This window comes from Neoarius graeffei, chromosome 26, assembly GCF_027579695.1.
Source record: "Neoarius graeffei isolate fNeoGra1 chromosome 26, fNeoGra1.pri, whole genome shotgun sequence".
Lineage (NCBI taxonomy): Eukaryota > Metazoa > Chordata > Actinopteri > Siluriformes > Ariidae > Neoarius > Neoarius graeffei.
The window spans coordinates 35,198,719-35,220,380 of record NC_083594.1 but is presented as its reverse complement, the minus strand read 5'-3'; the positions used below and the strand labels follow the sequence as shown (position 1 = coordinate 35,220,380).

The 21,662-nt window shown below is 42.6% G+C and overlaps 1 protein-coding gene across 5 annotated transcripts in view; it reads left to right on the top strand.

Annotated features, from left to right (window-relative positions):
• Positions 1–21,662, top strand: part of eif4g3a (eukaryotic translation initiation factor 4 gamma, 3a) — a 185,988-nt gene that overhangs the window by 33,472 nt on the left and 130,854 nt on the right. For all 5 annotated transcript variants that reach the window (XM_060910167.1, XM_060910166.1, XM_060910164.1 and 2 more), the window contains exons 2-3: positions 7,497–7,569; positions 14,980–15,117. In XM_060910167.1, coding sequence (XP_060766150.1) covers positions 7,497–7,569; positions 14,980–15,117 — 211 coding nt within the window. The remainder of the gene's footprint in view (positions 1–7,496; positions 7,570–14,979; positions 15,118–21,662) is intronic.

Genomic DNA, 21,662 nt, shown 5'->3' with positions numbered 1-21,662 from the left:
CTCTGTTCATGTTTTCGAGAGAAGATATTCACATCTTTCTGTTTGGCAACACTGACAAGGGAAGCTAAGATGCTTCAGAGATGGATGTTTTGTTGCTCTGATGTCAGATGGCAGTTTATTTAGGTTCAGATAGGATGCAAAAATGTCTGCGTTTTTCCACAAACGTTTAACTTGCACGGATCATCGACTACCTCATTAACAGGCCGCAGTATGTGAAGCTCCGCGACTGTGTCTCTGATGTGGTAGTCTGCAGCACAGGGGCTCCACAGGGTACAGTGCTCTCTCCTTTCCTCTTTACACATCTGACTTCAGCTACAACACGGACAGCTGCCACCTCCAGAAGTTCTCAGATGATACAGCCATCGTTGGACGTGTGTCAGAGGGGGACGATCTGGAGTACAGAGAGGTCATCACCAACTTTGTCGCCTGGTGCGAACTGAACCACTTGCGCATCAACGCCAGCAAGACAAAGGAGGTGGTGATCGATTTCAGAAGGACGGCTCCTCAAATTGCACCAGTGAACATCCAGGGTTTGAACATTGAGATCGTGGAGGAGTACAAATACCTGGGTGTTCACCTCAACAACAAACTGGACTGGACTAACAACACAGATGTCCTGTACAAGAAGGGCCAAAGTCGTCTCCACCTGTTGAGAAGACTGAGGTCTTTTGGTGTGTGCAGGACACTGCTTAGGACTTTTTATGACTCTGTGGTAGCATCAGCATTTTCTATGCTGTGGTCTGCTGGGGCTGTGGAAGTCCAGAGAGGGACAGGAAGAAACTTAATAAACTGGTCAGAAGGGCTGGCTCAGTCTTGGACTGTCCTCTGGACTCCATTGAGGTGGTGGGTGAGAGGAGGATGTTGGCCAAGCTGACCTCAATCATGGATAACCCCTCTCACCCCCTACATGAGGCTGTGGGGGCTTTAAGCAGCTCTTTTAGTAGTAGACTGCTACACTCACGGTGTAAGAAGGAGAGATACCGCAGGTCATTCATACCTGCTGATGTCAGACTATATAACACCCACAACTTGTAATGTAGCACCAATAACCTGTTTGTCGTTATATTTGCACTTTCACCACTACTACCTCTGCCATCTCTCATCAATGCAATTATGTGCAATAATATAGGCCCTAAACTAGTTTTATGCATATTTATATTTATATTGTGTGTGTATATATACAGAGTCTACCTGTAATGTGCAATTTTTCCGAGCCTCTCGATAAGGCAATTTTTTCTATACTTTTTCACAGTAGATAATGCAAATAGCCGTCTGTATTTAATCTTTCGTTTGTCTAATTTTTCAGTTTTATTTGTTGTCTGTATGACCTTTTCTTGCTACTGTAACACGTGAATTTCCCCGATGTGGGATGAATAAAGTGAATCTAATCTAATACTTGGAAACAATCAGCAATTCCCAAAACTATCGCCTAGTTAACTTGCTAACTAAGGCCCTGTCCACATGGCAACGGATTCAGGTGAATCTGATAAAATTGTTTATCGTTTCGGCCTGGCGTCCTCATGGCACCGGCGTTTTGGGTGCCCCAAAACGAAATCTTTTGAGAACGGAGTGGAAAAATCTGGCAACGGCGCCGTTGCGAAGTCGCCTGGATGAGTAGAACGGATTTGTTTACGATGACGTCACAACCACATGACAATCCCGCCAGCAAAAATAGGGAAAAAAAAGGAGCGATCTCACCTCTTCAGATGTTGGTTTAAGTCCGACAATACATTCCTCAAAAGGGGCGTAGAAGAACAAAGTAATCCATCAACGTGTAGCATTCAATTTATTCCGGACCATTAAAGGATTCTGGAGGATCTCAGAATGTTGGCGTACCGGCTTCCATCTACCCCCGTTCATTCCTCTCTCTCTCCATCTACCCCTGTTCATTCCTCTTTCCGCGTCTCCATTCAGAAAACGAGCACGTGATTTAAAGGGACTATAGCCATAGGACAGGGAGTGAGAAGGTGTGCGCGTGTGACAGTGACCGGGAAGAACCTAGGCTCATGCTCGCCCTGAATTTCTCTTAAAGCGAAGGCAGAAGAACGTTCAGCGCCTCGCCAGGCTTTCGATGTATTAATTTACATAGACGTTTTAATATGAAATATAAATAAGTGTCTTAGACAATAGATACTATTTTACGCTACTGACTAATAATCAAAACTTTATGTGGCTGATGCTACAGAAGAAGGGGTTTATGCGCATGCGTCTACTTCTTCTATTGTTCTGGTGTCTCTGATGGGACCGTCTTACAGCGTACGTAGAGGTGTGGCATGTGTATTGCATCGTTTTCAGCAAGCGTTACGTTGCCATATGTACCTGATATTTTACTGATCCGTTGCCCATGTGGACGCGATATTTAAAAAAAAAATCTCGTTGCCGTTGTCGTGTGGATGTAGCTTAAACCTGGTTGGAGAAAGCTGGCTGGTGGATGCGAATTGGCAGTTGCAGACAGAGAATCCCATTTGGCTATTGAAAGCCCTCAACACCTATGCATACTTTTGCATGCTGTTGTATTGTACATGCATGTACGGTATACAGTACATAGAAACTGGCTGCCCTTATGCTGCCTTACAAATGTGGCAGACTAAACTGAGGGCAAAAATGCTGCCCAGGAATGGTGCCTGAATGAGCAGCTTCCTTTCAGATGGAATGTAAAGGACATGATCAAGTTTCAGCGATAATGTTGTGTGTGTGTGTGTGTGCTGCCTATTGTGATATTCTGGCAGCATACCTGGCTGCATGTAGACAGGAATTTGCTTCCTAAGCCTGCTGAAGTGCACATGTTCCATTCCGCTGAGGGTGGAGCTCCAAGAAGAATTATGTGCAGGTTCATAACTTCCTCGTATGCCCTGAACTTGTGACCCCAGAGCCAGGGAGATGACCCTGATGACATGGGCTGACTTTTCTCATTTAGGAATGTGACACAAGTAGTAACAGACAGCTGAGTGACGTTCCCAAATTGACACAAACGCTCATGCACGGTGACATCCTTACGCACGCGCGCACACAGAGTCTGTGTGGGTTTCATTTGGCAATCAGTGAGGCATCATTTCTTGTGCCACTGTACTCGATGTCTCTTTATTTTACTCATGTTTTATGGTTTTACTCTCTCTACCTCACTTCCTCGGTCTTGCTGTTGTACTGCTTGCCTTACGTTTTCAACTCCTCCTTTTCCCCCTCTCTTTCTGATCATCAGTGGTGCTGTTGGCAGCCTGCCAACAAAGAGAGACTACTCCAGTGTGTGTGTGTGTGTGAGAGAGAGAGAGCGCGAGAGAGATATGGAGGAGAAGCTGGATTTCAACGGAGGACCCAAAGGGTGTTGAGAGAGAAGGCAGGAGGAACGCTTTCCTTGAAATCATGTGACCCTCCTGTTTCTCCCTAACACGGAAACAGAGAACCGCTCGTTCTTTTCTTCTCCCCACACACACGCACACACACACAAATGAAATACTTGCTGTCACTTGTCAGGGCATGGAGTGCTTGAGGTGTGGAAAGCGCAATTCCTGCTGTTAGGAAAAGTTTCCTGAATGTACCTGTTACAGACCAACAGCAGTCTGTGACTGTCGTGGCTTGGTATCACCTGTCATCTCAGATGTCACATGGTTTCGGAATACAGCAACGAAAAGACCTTCAAAGTTTAGATAATAAATGAAAGACTCCTTTTGCAGTCATTCTGTGTCTGTCACTATATTGTGTCATGATGCAACGAACAACACTTGTTCAGTCCAGTTTACCAGAAATGCTGAGCGCCAGGTCATGTTGATCTTCCATGTTTGGGTTTATGCTGGATGTCTTGCTGGCTGATGAAGGGATGTGGTGTAGTCGGGCCCCCCCTTTTTTAGAATTCTGACTTGCTTAACTCACTGTGTATCATGTGATGTTATTTGCTTTCAGTATGATATTAGTCAGCACAGAGCAGGGTTAAACTGAACTGTGGACACAGTTTTTTGTTCTATTTTACAATATATTAAATATATACACTACCGTTCAAAAGTTTGGGGTCACCCAGACAATTTTGTGTTTTCCATGAAAAGTCACACTTTTATTTACCACCATAAGTTGTAAAATGAATAGAAAATATAGTCAAGACATTTTTCTGGCCATTTTGAGCATTTAATCGACCCCACAAATGTGATGCTCCAGAAACTCAATCTGCTCAAAGGAAGGTCAGTTTTATAGCTTCTCTAAAGAGCTCAACTGTTTTCAGCTGTGCTAACATGATTGTACAAGGGTTTTCTAATCATCCATTAGCCTTCTGAGGCAATGAGCAAACACATTGTACCATTAGAACACTGGAGTGATAGTTGCTAGTCTGGCTAACGCGACTTCAAAGCTCTGCGAGCATTTGGTCTGGCAAAGATATTAAGCCCAACCGTTTCCCAAAGTGCGTGGTTGACCCGCCTCCCTGAAATGCCTCAGTTTGCTACTGGTCGAAGCCAGAAAAGGCTGTGACGAAGCTTAAACCAATCACATCACTCTTTCCTCTGACGTATGTGACGTGACGGGGCTAACTGGTAGATTAAACTCTTACCGAAGCCGGTCGGGAGCAAGGCGAAAACGTCCTTCCTTTCAATAAATACCTCCAGGGCTGCTCTTTGCTCCGTTTTCAATGAGAACTTGCTCAATGTTCGTAATGTTTCTAGTGAATGAAGCGCTTCCGGCATAGATTCTGTAAACAATCTATGGCTTCCGGTCGCAGTTCTACTACGTCACTGCCTTGAACACGCCTCTACCCAGGGCCGTTGGAGATGCTCAAAGTTGATTGGCTCCCAATTTTTCGGGAGCTTGGAAGAGCTGTAGATAGCTTGCCTGGCCAGACTAAGCTCGCAACAGGCCCTCATGTTGCGTCACGCTTAGGATGGGTGGGCCCAGGCTAGATAGTTGCTGGAAATGGGCCTCTATACACCTATGTAGATATTGCACTAAAAACCAGACATTTGCAGCTAGAATAGTCATTTACCACATTAGCAATGTATAGAGTGTATTTCTGATTAGTTTAAAGTGATCTTCATTGAAAAGAACAGTGCTTTTCTTTAAAAATGTAAGGAAATTTCAAAGTGACCTCAAACTTTTGAACGGTAGTGTAGAGGCTATACACGGTGTTGCAAAGATATGAAATTTATCTTCGAGTGATGAAAATCTTCTCATGTTGAAAAATACAAACTTCATATCTTTGTGCCACCGTGTAATGTTATCTGGAGATATCCATTTAAAAATAAACAAATGCAAGTTAATCAAAAAATGTAACTTTGAACAGGTTCACCATTTTGACAATGCGTCTAATCAGCAGGAAAACGCTGGGCGTGACGTCATCAGAGTGAAATATCGGAAAATATGTCGCTCAGATGCGCGATGCATTTCGTGTGAAAAATGAGTTTTTCAACACGAGAAGATAAACTTCATATCTTCAAGCGTGTGATTTTTCTTTTTATTATATAGACACAGACACAAAAGTACCCAAATTTATGAAAACGACTCATTTTGATTTCGTCATGAGTGAAATACTGAAAATTGTTATGCATACGGGCCACTTTTTTCTACAGAATAAAAACCTGTATTCTATTCCCTTCTATTGGGTTTATTGATGGCATGCAATATCATATCGCTTATCCTTCATGTATTATGCCACTCTCCCCACTGGAGATTGAGTGTGCAATATTGTTATAACATTGCACATTGTCAAGACAACATGACGTCACACATCAGAGCTCATGTGAAGATCCAATGACACAACTTTTCTGCTGCGCATACACAGAATCATTTCTTTGTCAGTCGGGAAAGAGAGAAGATGAGGCTAATCCAGTGCTAGGTTTAAGCATTAAATAAATAAACTGAAAACTGAAACTCAAGATGTGCTGAACACCCGAAAGGCTACCAAAACTTCATTTATGTATTCTTCAGGCATATTTACAAGAGAAAAACGTACCAACGAGCATCGAAAAACTGGAAAAGAGACACGTCGGAGATATAAAACTTCTGTGCTAGCGAGTGACTGACAGTTTGTACACAAACATGGCCATGAGGTTTGTTTCATTAAAAGCGGAAGATTTGGAGAGAATTTTGAAAGCGAAAGACGCGCTAAACACCCGAAAAGCTACCAAAACTTCTCTGGATATTCTTCAGGCATATTTACAAGAGAAAAACATACCAACAGACATCAAAAAACTGGAAAAGACAGCAATAGTAGAAATAAGTTTTACTTGGAGGTGAGGAAAAGTGACGGAGACTTTTACAAGAGGACTTCACTTGTGGACGTCACTCAGCAGAGCCCTTTTATTTTTGAACAACTGCAATGTATAATTAACTCCTACCAAAAGTAACTTTGAACTTGAACCGTCAACCTGGATATAGCTTGTATAAAGCGGCTAGAGATAATAAGATGAGAAGTTTGGTTGTTCAGGCTTTTTGGACTTGTACCATTTTTTTTATTGTTAGAACATTGTACATCGGATTGACCGAACATTGAATTGCATTCGATCAGAATCAGCATTCAATATTGGTAAGTTACCCTCCTGTTCTTAACTTTTTGTAAAATCTATAATTGTTCCATCAAATGTGTATGTATAATAATGGCGGGCTTTTTTTCCATAGTACTGTATATCGGATATATTCCATTCAGCTAGCATGATCTTTAATTCCTCATCTTTTGACTCGTTCGGTATCATCATGATGGTGATGATGATGCCCTTTATTGTCACTAGTCACATGTACCAGCGAAATTAGCCGTCAACCTGTCCGTACATATACAACATACAATTGACATAGGGTAGACAGGACAGGAAGACAGGGATAAAGATAAAAAGGAAACACAACATGAGGAGAGATGAGGAAAAAAAGAACCCCCCCCACACACACACACACTATGCTCCTGTCAGGAGTACAGTGTGGGAACATTTAAAAAACCTTTTGCATAAGCACACAACAACACAAGTACACTTTTTAAACATGGGACTTGAGGGGGGGAATCAGGGGTAAGGGGGGGTAGGGGAGGAGGTAATCCAGCGCAAGCAAGCAGCCGTCCGCTCCTGCAGCCATGAAGGTGCTGGTCACGCACCCGCTTGTCACACTGGGGGTAAAAATGGCGACCGCAGAGAGTTAGAGAAGGAATGCGAGGGCGAGAGTGTCTCCCGGCAGTGACCTTCAGGGGGAAATGTTGCCTCAGCAACGGCCTGAACCAAGGCCGGTGCTGTCTCAGGGCGCCGAATGTCGATAAGATATGAATTGCTAGCTGAATGGAATATATCTGATCTCCCGCTCAAAGTCATCCAATATTATTTAAATATGTCACAGTTGCTGTTCTCCTTGTCCCGGATGTAGTTCATATGAAAAATACGGGTGGCGTATTTCCCAGTAAAACACCCGTGTCTGTATAATATATGCTAATGTGTTAATGTTTAAATACTGGCCTTTTTTGGCATTGCTAGACCTTGATGGATCTTCTTAAACCTGTATTGAAGCTGTTCCAGAGTTTTCCTTAACTTAGCGTGTTCCAGAATCCCAAGAGCACCACTGTCACTGGAGGAGCGGATATTTCCAGCGCATCCCGGCGTGGCAGCAGTGTATAGCGTGAGTCACTGCATCAGTACATTCGCATCCCATCACTATTCTGTCATACGTGTGTGTGTGTGCTTTTCTTAGCTAAATAAACTGTCTCAAGATGTGGAAAAAGTCATGGATTATAACAACACCAAATCCCTGATCCTTCTATCATCTTCCCTTCTCTTTTAGTGCCTTATGTCTTACCTCCTCTCCTCTTATCTCCTCGTGATCAGTTAATTCCCCTCTACTTTTAGCATGTTCAGCTGGCATTATCCATAAAGCCAGCCAAAAACCATACAACATCAAGCTGAACAGTTTGAGTGTGTGCCTCAATTATGGCTTCTCTTAAGAGTGAAATGGCGCTGTCTGTCTGCAGCTGGAGGTTTAAATGTAACACTGTGGTCACACCTGAGAACATTTTGCTCACACACAGCGTGTGAGGGAGGCCGGCAACAGAATATGCCATCAATTTTCAAAGTTTAAATTTTTATTTATTTATTTTGTATTTGTAGCAGTCTGGCAGCCACCTGTTGAGAAAGCCTTGTGTTTTGGTAAAGACTTGCCCTTCACGTCATGCTTGACCAAAGCTGTCCGTGTACAAAAGTCATCAGTCTGAATGACCTGCAACAAAGAGCAGGTCAAAATGTGCAACACAACCCCTACAGAAATGGAATATCTTCAAAGTGTGTGAAAATGATTACTTTGGAAAGGCCAACATGCTGCATCAGGCAAAAACCTGAAAAAATGAATGAAATTCAGAGTTGTAGAGAAGCTTTAATAGCATAGAATATAAAAAAAACCTCAGAGTTTTTCAGATGACTAGGCCATCAGTGCATAACAAATCCTAAATGTGACGGCAGTGTCATATAACCATTAGCTGGGTTGGTGACGGGCCTGATCACTACGTAATTGGTTCACAGGAAACATGGTATAAACGGGGTGTGTCTAACCACTGACAACTAATTTTATATTAAATCTATGCTGATGTGTTCATGAAGGCAAGCAATTTCAAACAAGGTTTTCAATACACAAGTTAATTACTGCAAATTAAAAAAAAAAGTGTATTTATACAGGGTTTCCCAAAAGTTTCTATACATTGAGGAAATGAACACTTTTTAGCTAAATGTAAACTTATTTTCAAAGTTTCCTATGTATGATTGTCATTTCTTTGACACACACAAGGGGGTCGTCTTTCCTACTCCTGAGGAACTCGTGTTCACGCATCTAGTATTATGCACATAATTGCACTTCAGATGTGTTCCTTTAAATGATCTTTGTGCTCTAGCCATGCGAATGAGTTTGATGCATTGTTCTTTTGTCAAAGGCATTCTTAATGGCTATCTGAAAAAAATGTACCGTATAAAGTCAAAGTCCTTCCCGCACCATTCATGGTACGTTTGGCAGCACCGATCTCCGTTTCGTAGCCCTCGGCCTCTCGCCTATATTACATAGCTAGGGTTACAGTGGGGGGGGGCTAGTCCTCTGGTAACCACGAGAGTTTGACTCCCCACTCGGATCTGTATTGCAGCATGCCTTGCCAGATGGCAGTAGGCACCATTTTTATGATGGTCTTTGGTATGACCAGACCGTGAGTAGAAATCGCGATCTCCCGATCGAGAGGTGGACACGCTGGCCACTCACCGGTACAGTATAAACTAGGTGTGAGAAATTTTGAAGACATTTTGCTAAAAAGTGTTAATTTCCCCCATGTATGGAGACTTGAGACACTATTAGTGCATCTCAAAAACTTGGAATATCGTGAAAATGCTTTTTTTAATATACTTCAAAAAGGTCAACTTTCATATATTCTATATTCATGTAAAGTCAAATATTTCCGGCCTTTTTTGTTTTAATTTTGATAATTATGGCTTATAGCTCATTAAAATCAGAAATCCAGTATCTCAAAATATTAGAATATTCCCTGAGATCAATCAAAGGATTTACAATACAGAAGTGTCCAACTTCTGAAAAGTATGTTCATTTATACACTCAGTACTTGGTTGGGGCTCCTTTAAAGTGAATTACTGCATCACTGAGGCGTGGCATGGAGGCGATCAGCCTGTGGCACTGCTGAGGTGTTATTGAAGCCCAGGTTGCTTTGATAGTGGCCTTCAGCTCGTCTGTATTTTTGGGTCATGTGTTTCTCATCTTCCTCTTGACAATACCCCATAGATTCTCTATGGGGTTCAGGTCAGGCAAGTTGGCTGGTGAATCAAGCACAGTAATATCATGGTCAGCAAACCATTTGGTAGTAGTTTTGGCACTGTGGGTAGGTGCTAAGTCCTGCTGGAAAAGGAAATCGGCATCTCCAAAAAGCTCGTCATCAGATGGAAGCATGAAGTGCTCTAAAATCTCCTGGTAGATGGTGGTGTTGACTTTGGACTTGATAAAATACAGTGCACCAACACCAGCAGATGATATGGCACCCCTAATCATCACAGACTGGTGAAACTTCACACTGGACTTCAAACACCTTGGATTCTGTGCCTCTCCACTCTTCCTCCAAACTTTATGAACTTGATTTCCAAATGAAAATGCAAAATTTACTTTCATTTGAAAAGAGGACTATGGGCCACTGAGCAACTGTCCAGTTCTTTTTCTCCTTAGCCCAGATAAGATGATTCTGACGTTGTCTCTGGTTCAGGAGTGGCTTGATATTCGGAATGCAAGTTGTAGCCCTTTTCTTGAAGACATCTGTGCGTGGTGGCTCTTGATGTGCCGACACCAGCCTCAGTCCATTCCTTGTGAAGCTCTCCCAAGTTCTTGACTCAATTTTTCTTAACAATCCTCTCAAGGCTGCAGTCACCCCTGTTGCTTGTGCACCTTTTCCAGCCAGCCTTTTCAGCAATGACCACCTGTGGCTTACCCTGCATGTGGAGGGTGTCCATGGTCGTCATCTGTCAAGTTAGCAGTGTTCCCCCATGATTGTGGTGGTGTGTACTGAACTAGACTGAGAGATACATGGTATTTATACTTTTTTATTCAAACTCTAAATAAAATATTCTAATATTTTGATGTTGTGGGTTGTTTTTTGTGCTGCAGGCCATTTATCAAAATTAAAATAGAAAAATGCTTAACATTTTTAGTTTGTGTAATGAGTCTAGAATATATTGACATTTTCTTAAATAACTGATGGAAGATATTGAACTTTTTCATGATATTCTAATTTTTTTGAGATGCACTAGAGCGGCAGCTACAATTATTGACGCCTTAACGATCTTTTGGCCATTGCAAAAGGAGAGAAGACTTTCAGTACGTAAATTGTGTATGAATAGTTACTCAAACTTCCACTGGGAACAAAGGAGTTGATTTCCGATTACTTAGTGTATCAGATTACGTGACGCCATTCCACAAGTATTGACCCCTTTGTCCACAGTTATCGACACCATTCCATAATTACCAACACGCTGATGATTTATTCATTTTTAAAAATCGGTATGCGGTATTAAGTTAACAAAATAGCTTTTATTTAAAATTTGTTTTATATACTTGTATTTCATACAAAATATATTTTATATAAATATATCGATGTCTGTGCTTTTACGTAAATGAGGAAGTAATTCTGTTTGTAAACAAATGAACTGATGATATTTAACCTGTGTCGTTAAATCTTTTTGTTCCACTTTCTACCCACTTTCTAAGTATTTTCATAGATCAGATTTTGTTAATCATTCATTGTTTGTATTAATTTCTAGTTTTGTAGTTTACCAATAAATGTCAACAGGCAGTTGACACTGTAACCACATGAAAATCCAGGACAAAGGTCGCATGTCATTCCTCGAACCAAAATATAAAATGTCAACTGATCTTGTAATACCGTATGTGGTAGATATTTACAACAAACTGCAAAAAAAAAAAAATTCTGAATGGAATAGAAAAATCTGAATATTTCAAGCATGTAACTTTTTATATACTAGGAATTTAATTCTGGTCTAATTCTATTTACTGCAATAGGATTCCAAATATTCTATAAGCATTCCATTCTGTTATGAATCAGAAAAAAATTAGCAATCACAGGACTTTTATTTTTTTTGAAAGTACTTCATCTACTTCAACGTTACACAAAGATCGACCCATAACAGTTGTAAACGTCGCTTAATTCCACAGGGTGTCGATGATGGTGGACACTGGTGAAAGCGATCACTATTATCGACACCTCACGTGACTTCTCAAACGCGCATTTAGATACAAAATGGCGACTGTCAAATGAAGAGTAAGAAAGAAAGGAGGTTTCGACAAGGATATTGTGAAATATCGGTGAATTTGATCAGTAAAATCATTTTCATGATCTTTCCACCATGCTTACCTGTGATGATGATGTCCGGGTTTTTCTCAACTTGCTGATCGTGCTAAAAAAATTCCATCTCGGGTAACGAGCCGTGTCATCAGACGACGGGGGGGGGTTCCGGTTGATTGATTAACTAATAATAACTGTTGTAATTGAAACTCACTTTTGTAAAATAGTTTTTTATTGATAACTCTGAAAAGGTGTCGATAATTGTATCCGCCGCTCTAGTATTGTTATAGTACAAAGTACAAAATTATTAATAATGTGCTCCATAAGTGAGAGAACTTGCCTTGAAGCATAATCTAGATGTTAGGGCCTCTGCATGCTCTTGCGACAAGGCTTTCACAGATAGCTTTTCGCAGACAGTTGTAATTTATCGTTGAGCGGGGAGTAATAGATGTGCGCGATGTTATTCACCGCCACAACGCAAGGGGGCGTGAAGTCGTGAAATCGCTAGGAGTAGTTGGTGGGTGTGGTTAGTGGAGTGTTTATCCTCCGGTTACTTATAATGACTAGAACTGGAGACGTATAGATGTACGTACTTCCTCGATCAACCGCTCTTCGTGCTGCTCCATCTTCGCTCGTGTTTTTAAAAATGGCGGTCGTGAAAACAAACCAAACCGGGAAAGTAGGGAAGCGGAAGTGCGTGTACAGCGGATGTAGAGTGGACCAATCAGAGCCTTCGTCTGCGACGCTGTCTGCGAGGCTTCTGCGGTGGTCACAATTTTTGGGAGGTGCGCGCAGAGCGTCTGCGAAGGGGGGGGCTACGCAGACGCCATCTGCGACGCCATCTGCGAGGACTGCGTTGTCAGCATAAATTGGCCTTTAGACAGAGGCTTTTTCTTAGAGTTCCACTCTAGCTTTGCTTGGCTGCCAGTAATTTACCTGCACCAACAAGCAAAGGACATGACACTCAGTCACTTAGCAACTGACAGAAACCGAGCATCACGTGTGGGACACAAAATAATGGGAGAGAATAATAAATAAATGATTTTCAATTCAGCACGACAAAGTTAGGAGGCTAGACTAGCATTTGTATCTGTTTATAAAATATCCCGTCTCTCTGTCCAGGTCTACTTCATTTTGTCACTTGCTGCCTTTCTCCCACTAACTCTGTCTCCCCCAAATCCCAGCTCCCTATCAAAACTCGACCACGGCTTGCTCTAAAGACCCCTGCACGTCCCGTCCAGTGTCGTGGTTGCATTGTTCCTCTTTCTAGAATAGCAGCATCAAGTACATTATCTCTGACATCTGTTTCCTGATGCTCCCTCCTTCAGTGGTTTATTCTTGTTTAATGCTCATGACGTGGGCATGCATTCAGAAACTAGGCTTCTGTGTGCTCATTCAGACGAGCAGAATGACACCATTGTTTTGACAGTAGTCAGAATAATTGCTGCACCATTTAGACTACGTTCAGACTGCACCCTGAAACGACCCATATCCGATATTTTTTTTGCCCATATGCGACCTGTATCCGATTTTGTTATTGACAATCTGAACGACACAGATCCGATTTTTTCACATGCGACCCAGGCCGCTTGGATATGTGGTCCTAATTCCGATGCATATCCGTTATTTTCACATGCGACTGGAGTCTGACCGGACAGGTCGCATTCATGTGACCTACACGTCATCAACAAGAGACAAACGTCACTATTCTGCGTTGGCTAATCCCGCCTCTTTGGTGGAAAACAACATTTGTACAGTTTTCAGAATTTAAATAGACTTTTATAGAATTGATCAAGCTAATCAAGGCTTAATTTGAGGGGGAGCAAGCCGGAGCGCGCTCCGGAACCTCGGACGTTGGCTCCGGCAGCTATTTACACTGGATCCGGTGATCCACCACCTCTCTTGACTATGTAACAAAATAAAAAAACAACAACAAATAATTAAATAAATAAATGCAAGTTTATTTAGTGTTAATGTCTGATTTTGATATCCGTCTTGTTGGTGATTTCTCTCATGAAACGACATCCACAAAATATGTTTGTATATTACGGAAAAGGAGGGTGCACACTTCCGTGGCCGCGGGAGGAAGACGCGCTGTTCGGGGAAAAAAGAAGTGGAAGCGCTCTGCCAGCAGTTTTGCATCAATGACCCACGACATGTCATCAGGGCATTCAGGGAATTCAGGGAAAGTAATGGAGAATTCATCCCAGATGAACTGAAGGGCCTCTTGGCCGCGATCAACACTGTCCCTATCTCAAGTGCAGAGTGTGAGCGGGGTTTTTCGCAGATGAACTTAATTTGCAGTGTTATTACAATACATGCCCAGAAGCGCCCCCCCTCTTCTTTTTTTTTTCGCACCGGAGCCAGTCATCCTCTGCGCTCCGGGACCTCCCACTTTACAAATTAAGCACTGAAGCTAATGGTGGATTTGGTAGGGACCTGGATGTTAAACCATCCTGTATTACAAGATTATAAGATTGTTCTGGAAATTTCCAGTAATTTGACACCTTCGGTCTCATTAGTCTGCTGCCCACATTAATCAGATTATTGTGTGAGTTCCACCGCCGCCACAAAAACCACATCGCCAGGTCTCGCCTCATCTCCATGCTTTACTTGCAAACTTGAAGAGTGCGCTTTTTTTTTTTTTTTTTTACGTATTACGTAGATGTGTTTATTACGTGTCAATTTGCGCATGCGTGACACTTTTGGGTCGTTTTCCGTTCATATTGGAGATCGCATACAAGTCTCATATAATTGGTAATGTGAACGGCCTAACAAAAAAATCGGATTTCACAACAAATCGGATATGGGTCGTTTCAGGTTGCAGTCTGAACGTAGTGTTAGACATTTGTAGGAACCTTGGACGGCTCTGGGGCTTTACATAGAGTACAGGGTGTCAGCCCTTGTCCTGGAGTAACCCGTCCTGTACATTTTAGTGTAATTCATTGCTCTAACACACCTGATGTAACAAATCTGCTAATTAGCAGTCTTTCCTGGGTTGAAGAGCATGTTGGAGCAAGGAAATGTGTGACGGGGGTTCTCCAGAACCAAGGCTGGAAACCTATGTGGTTGGGTGGGGGGATGTACACACACTCACCTGGGGTTTGTGTACAGTATCACCTACTGCTCTCTTTCGCTTGCTAATACTTCTCATTATTCCATTGTAGGCCATTAAATCATCGTGTGTGTGTGTGTTACAGGTCCCGAGGCACCCTGGTGCCGCCTACCAAGGGCACGATCTGGGCAAAGGCCACACCCCCTCACCTGCTCTGTCTCAGGTATCAGCCCCTCCTACACCTACCTACCGTTACCTTAAGGGCTGGGAACCAGGCGGAACGGTGAGTGTGTGTGTGTGTCTTTCTGTCTTGAAGGCTTTCATACATCAGTCTTTTGAATGTCTAGAAGCTTTTATGAAGTTAGACATTTGGCTGTTCATCTGATTCAGACCTCAGTGATGTCAGCTTTATGACCTCGTTAATGTGACCTCACCACTAAAATTTTTCGTAATGTTTTGATGCATTTTCATGTTATGATCAAGACGACTGAATAAACGGCATCAGTTATAGGTAACTCGGAATATAATTTCATGATTTAACTATATGCATATAAATCATGCATCCCCCGTACTCTGGTAATGAGCTGATAATAAGTCCTATAATATAGTAAGCTAAACTATATAGAAGTCCTGATGTACAGTTTAACTTTAGTTTGTTGCATTTAAGACAAACCAGAGAGACGTCTAGCTGTCAGAGCTGTGTGTGTATCCGTTTGACCGACGTGTGTTTCTACAGAAAGTAATGATTTCTCAGTCTGAGAAACCCCAACTGCATTCTCTGAGCTGTCCTCTTGTAATTACTGTAATTACTATAATTCCAGTCTGATATAAATGCACTCGATTGCTGAGAAATTTCCCTCCCTTCTGTTGCACCGATTGCGCATCTCACATGAGTGGAAAACCATCTTTGGTGTCATAACAGTTGTCTTGAATTTTTTTTTTTTCGTCAGCACACCGTTTTGCATCAGGAGTTTTAAACATAATGTTTTACTGCAGAGACGGACAAATCGGTAGCTCAGGTATCCAGGACATGTTTTTTATTCATTGTTGCTCAGTATGCTAGTAGGCTTGAGATGATTGACAGTAGTATTGGGAAATGATGACCGATTCTATCTATTACAATGGCTTTCAAGTTGGATGATTTAAACGTCTGTTAGAAAACGTGGTGTCTGAGCTGTAAAGGAGATACGCAGAACCTTTATTTTTAAATACATTTCTGAGTGGATAGCATCTCCATCCCTGACTCTTGTATGCTGCATAAATGGGAATAAAAAATATATATATATTTTTGAGGGTTAAAATCGACCGCAACGTTGGCATTCGAGCTGCCCCGCTGAGCCAGCCAGCCCTGAGTGCGTGACGTCACAGCATTAACTGGTTTTAAGGCCAAGGCCTTTGACAGCTATAGACCAAAGCCAGACTCGGCAGGCGAGAGTGGTTGCAATGGCCTTTTCTTTCGGATTTATTGGAGATTCTTCAGATTGCTCAGATAGTAATACATCTGACTGTGATGGTCCTGAAATTGGAGTGTGTGTACATGCTACTGCTATACACGTAGAACCGTATCAGTCTGAACCATCGAAAAGTGAATCCGATAGTAACACGTCGGCCACGGAGGCCCCCACCTTACAAAATAAAGCCAGAGAACAAAGCCGTCTAGAGAATTGGATGGAATTGAACTGACAGTCTCCTGTGACTCATTAAAACAGGATAGGCGTTATAACTTGTGCATTGTACATGCATGCATTTTCACTGATTAAAACGTAAAAGGCTAATTAAATAATCAGATGAACTGAGACAATCACATTCTGAAGCAAATTAAATAATCTTATACCGGTAACTTAAACACACAATACATGTATTTAATCTAAATGCAGGTAAACAATGAGTGGTGGTGTTTTTGTTATGTAACCAAATGAGTGTCGCATCTTGCCCATCTGTGTTCTCGCTTCTTGAAGGCTGAGCTTGAGGCTGATGGTTTTGAAACAATCTGACTTTCAGTTCTTTGCTCATTCGCTGCTTCCATGTAAGGGCGAGATATTGCTGCTGAGGCAAGCATATCCAGCGGGGTGGGAAGCATATCCAGTGGAGAAATCTGATGACTGGACCACTCATTCTCCATTTTCTCCATACCGAGTACTCCGCCATTACTGCTCGGCTCACGCTCCAGGAGAACTGGTGCAGCTGAACTTGCTTTCCTTTTCTTGTAGTTTTCCTTTAATTGTTGATACTGCACCCTCTTTCAATACGGGCTTATAGCCAACACTACTCAACAGATGAGAGGTTTTGTTTGAGTCATCAGTAAAATGTGCCCGTGAATTTCTCACAAAACGCGTGCGAATCTTTGCAGTTTGAACGTTCTTGGGCCATGAATGCAACGTAAATCCACCTTCTGTCGTGTTGCTGCGCCCGCCAGCAACGCATCTACGTGTCATGGCGATAAATTAGCTCAAAATGGAGGATCGAAGTTGTAGTTAGCTCTGTGTTTTAGTATAGCGGAAATGGTGATGAGACCGATAGCCTTCCTGCTGTGATGTCAAGGTTATTCACTCAGACCGCTACCTATGTGAATCATTTTAATCATAAAAATTACGATATTAGATTTATTGTTAACGCTTAAAACTATTCCTATGCCATTCTTGAGGTCTCAAGGCATTTATAAACAAAAAGTGAGGCCATGGTTCTGCGTATTTCCTTTAAGTTTGAGAAAAATAATTTATTTTGTATCTCGTAATACACTGCCTGGCCAAAAAGTTTCTGTTTGGATTTAAATAAGCAAATACTTGAGCTTTTGATTGGATATTTTTCGTTGGATCAAACTATTTTGATTTAATAGTTTTAGCTGGCAACAATTCTTTTAACCCTAACTGATACAGTGAGTAGCTTCTCATTTCTTACTTAACAACCATGTTGGAAGACGTATCCCATGGTCGTGGAAAATATGTTACTGTGTTTTCGGAAGGGTCGAGAAACTTTTTTTTTTTTTAATTGCAAAAAAAAATCGACAGTAGAACGTAGAGTTGTGATTAGTGAAAGTCAAAGCATTTCCATACACACAGTATGACAGGAACTCACAGGATTGAGACTAAACGGCTCTAACTGGAAGCCTAAAGGCCTCTGCATGCTCTTGCGACAAGGCTTTCACAGATGGCTTTTCGCAGACAGTTGTAATTTATTGTTGAGCGGGGATAATAGGCGTGCGCGATGTTATTCACCGGCACAACGCAAGGGGGTGCGAAGTCGCTAGGAGTAGTTGGTGGGTGTGGTTAGTGGAGTGTTTATCCTCCGGTTACTTATAATGACTAGAGCTTTTTTTTTTTATAATGACTAGAACTGGAGTCGTATAGATGTATGTACTTCCTCACTTCCTCAATCAACCGCTCTTCGTGCTGCTCCATCTTCGCTCGTGTTTTTAAAAATGCCGGTCGTGAAAACAAACCAAACCGGGAAAGTAGGAAGTGCATGTACAGCGGATGTAGAGTGGACCAATCAGATCCCTCTTGTCTGCGGCGCTGTCTGCGAGGCTTCTGCGGTGGTCACAATTTTTGGGAGGTGCGCGCAGAGCGTCTGCGAAGGTGGGGGGGCTACGCAGACACTGTCTGCGACGCTATCTGCGAGGACTGGGTTGTCAGCATAAATTGGCCTTAAGGAAGCCATGGCTTAAAAGTTAGAGAAGCAGTTTTGGGACGAAAAGGTTGCTGGTTCAACTCCCTAGACCAGCAGGAAAATGTGTGGGAACAGCACCCCTTGAGCAAGGCACCTAACTTCCAACTGCTCCCTGGGTGCAGCTACCCATTGGGTGCATGTGTGTTCACTGCTTCAGATGGGTTAAACGCCGAGAGAGTTTTACTGCTTCACTGTTCGCTAATGTACATGTGATTTTGAATATGTACAAGCCTCTGGAGGCAGAGCTGTTATCTGGGTTTATTGTCTGTTGGTCAGATCGAGGCTCTGCAACGTTATGTAGCCATAAAACGAAGTCAGCTGACGACCTGAATGACCAAGTTATCCCATCAATTTCTTCCGTAATGGCGTGGACGCATTCCAGGACAGCAATACCAGGATTCACTGGGCTCGAATTGTGGAAGAGTGGTTCAAAGAGCATGAGGAATCATTTTGACAAATGAATTGGCCACCACAGAGTCCTGACCTTAACCACACTGACGGTCTTTTGGATGTGCTGGAGAAGACTTTACAGTGTGGTTTGACACTCCTGTTGTCAAGACAAGGTCCCAGCGTAAAACTAATGCAACTCTGGACAGAAATAAATGATAAAATGTGGACATTTGTATAAGGTCGTCAAAACAACCCTACCGCAAATACGTGCTCTAATCAAATTTCAAGTGGGCCAATAAAGTATTAGTGTGCAACCTAAAAAATAATAATATATAATTTATATTTATGTTGGCAGCATGGTAGTGTCGTGGTTAGCACTGTCGCCTCACAGCAAGAAGGTCCTGGGTTCGAGCCCAGTGGCCGGCGAGGGCCTTTCTGTGTGGAGTTTGCATGTTCTCCCCATGCTCCGGTTTCCCCCACAGTCCAAAGACATGCAGGTTAGGGTAATTGGTGGCTCTAAATTGACCGTAGGTGTGAGTGTGAATGGTTGTCTGTGTCTATGTGTCAGCCCTGCGATGACCTGGCGACTTGTCCAGGGTGTACCCCGCCTTTCGCCCGTAGTCAGCTGGGATAGGCTCCAGCTTGCCTGCGACCCTGTAGAACAGGATAAAGCGGCTACAGATAATGGATGGATGGATATGTTTATGTTTTTTGGCCAGACAGTTTGTGTCACCTTTTTACCCTATTTTGCAGTCTAATACAAACCTTAATTTCGGGACAGGGCATCAAAACATGTGTGTGTGTGTGTGTGTGTATATATATATATATATATATATATATATATATATATATATATATATATATATATATATGTGTATATGTATGTATGTTTTTTTTCTGATGCATTTTAGCGTCCCTTGTCCGTGTTTGCCATAGAGGTAAAGCTCTTCTAGCCTTCCAGGGAAGGAATGTCTTTGCTCACAAAACCTGAACAGGGGCTTAAATTAAGAAAATGACACCGTTTTTATATTATTTGCTTCAAATTTGTAGTGAGCTTCATTGTACCTAAATTCATTAAGTTTATTTACAGTCCCAATTTCAGTCTTGCAAATATTGCTGACCTTGAACTGGCAATTAATCCATTAAAAACTGACTGGCTGTATATTTGCTTGCGTCTGTATTAAGGCAATTCAATAGCTAACTAGATCGACATCCATTATTCAACTATGCTAGCTATCATTTTGTTGCGAAGCCATTTAGGTTGTCCAGGTAACTAACGCTACGTTCACACTGCAAGGCTTAATGCTCAATTCCGATTTTTTTGTGAAATCCGATTTTTTTGTGAGGTCGTTCACATTAACAAATATATGCGACTTGTATGTGATCCTCAGTATGAACGAAAAGCGACCTAAAAGTGTTCCGCATGCGCATTGCAGGATACGACGACGTCACACGCAGTGAGCATGGCCAGTGTTTACGGAAGTAAAACCGCCCGGTTGCGGTATGACCCATCCAATCTAGCTTGAATAGCTGCATCCCCCCAAATGGAAATCAGCTCCCTAACCTCTGCGTCCTTCCATTGAGAAGATTCAGAACCTTCACAGCCCGAAGCGTCCCTCGCATTGATGTCATGCGCAGGGGCGCAGATACGTTTTTTGAACTGGGGGGGATAAAGCTGCCAGCAAACCAACCCCAACCCCGATATGCCTGTCAAACTTGTTGTGGGTTACCATAGCAACCAAGCTCGAGCTCGCAACCTGTGCAGTCTGCGCAGCTCAACCAACCGAATATCAGTCTTTGTTTTGTTTTATGTGAGTTGTTGCAACTATGTATACACTGCCGTGCACCTCAATAAACCGAATGGTAATTAGTCTTTTGATTTTTCCGTGAGGTTTGCCTTATGCAAAGAAAGACAGCATAGACGTTTTTTCCTCCCTATAAGTGGGGGGGGGACCGAACGAGGTGAATTTAAATCTGGGTGGGACGAATCCCACCCGTCCCACTCTCTATCTGCGCCCGTGATTATGCGCCATGTTGTTGTAACTTTTTTTGAGAGACCCGCCGCCTACTTCAGCGCAGAATAGTGACGTTTGTGGCTTGTTGATGACGTGTAAGTCGGATGAATGCGACCTGGCGGTTCAGACTGAAGTCGCATATGAAAAGAGCGGATAGGAATCGGAGTTAGGACCACATATCCAAACGGCCTGGGTCGGATTTGAAAAAATCGGATCTGTCGTTCATATTGTCAATAAAAGATCGGATACAGGTCACATATGGGCGAAAAGATCGGATTTGAGTCACTTCAGCCTGCAGTGTGAACGTAGCCTAAGAAACAGCAGTGGGCAGCACATTAGAGGTTTCATTTGGCCAGTTGGATAGCTAGTACATTAATGGTTTGCCAATCTTTGTGCTGTCTTTCATTTGGACTGTAAATTCAACTTCGAGCAGCTACTTTGAATTTATGATAGGATTAGATACGAGTCTGCATTTGTATGGGTATTTTACAGAGATGCGTGTTGAATAACGTTTTAATAAACACCCAGTTTCTTGTAAGAACGTGAGCTACCGGGATTGCAAACCTTGCAAGTTGTCCGAGATCCCAGGCAATGTGCATCAGCCTTAAGGCCAATTTATGCTGACAACCCAGTCCTCGCAGAAGGCGTCTGCGAAGCCCCCCCCCACCTTCGCAGACGCTCTGCGCGCACCTCCCAAAAATTGTGACCACCGCAGACAGCATCGCAGACAAGAGGGCTCTGATTGGTCCACTCTACA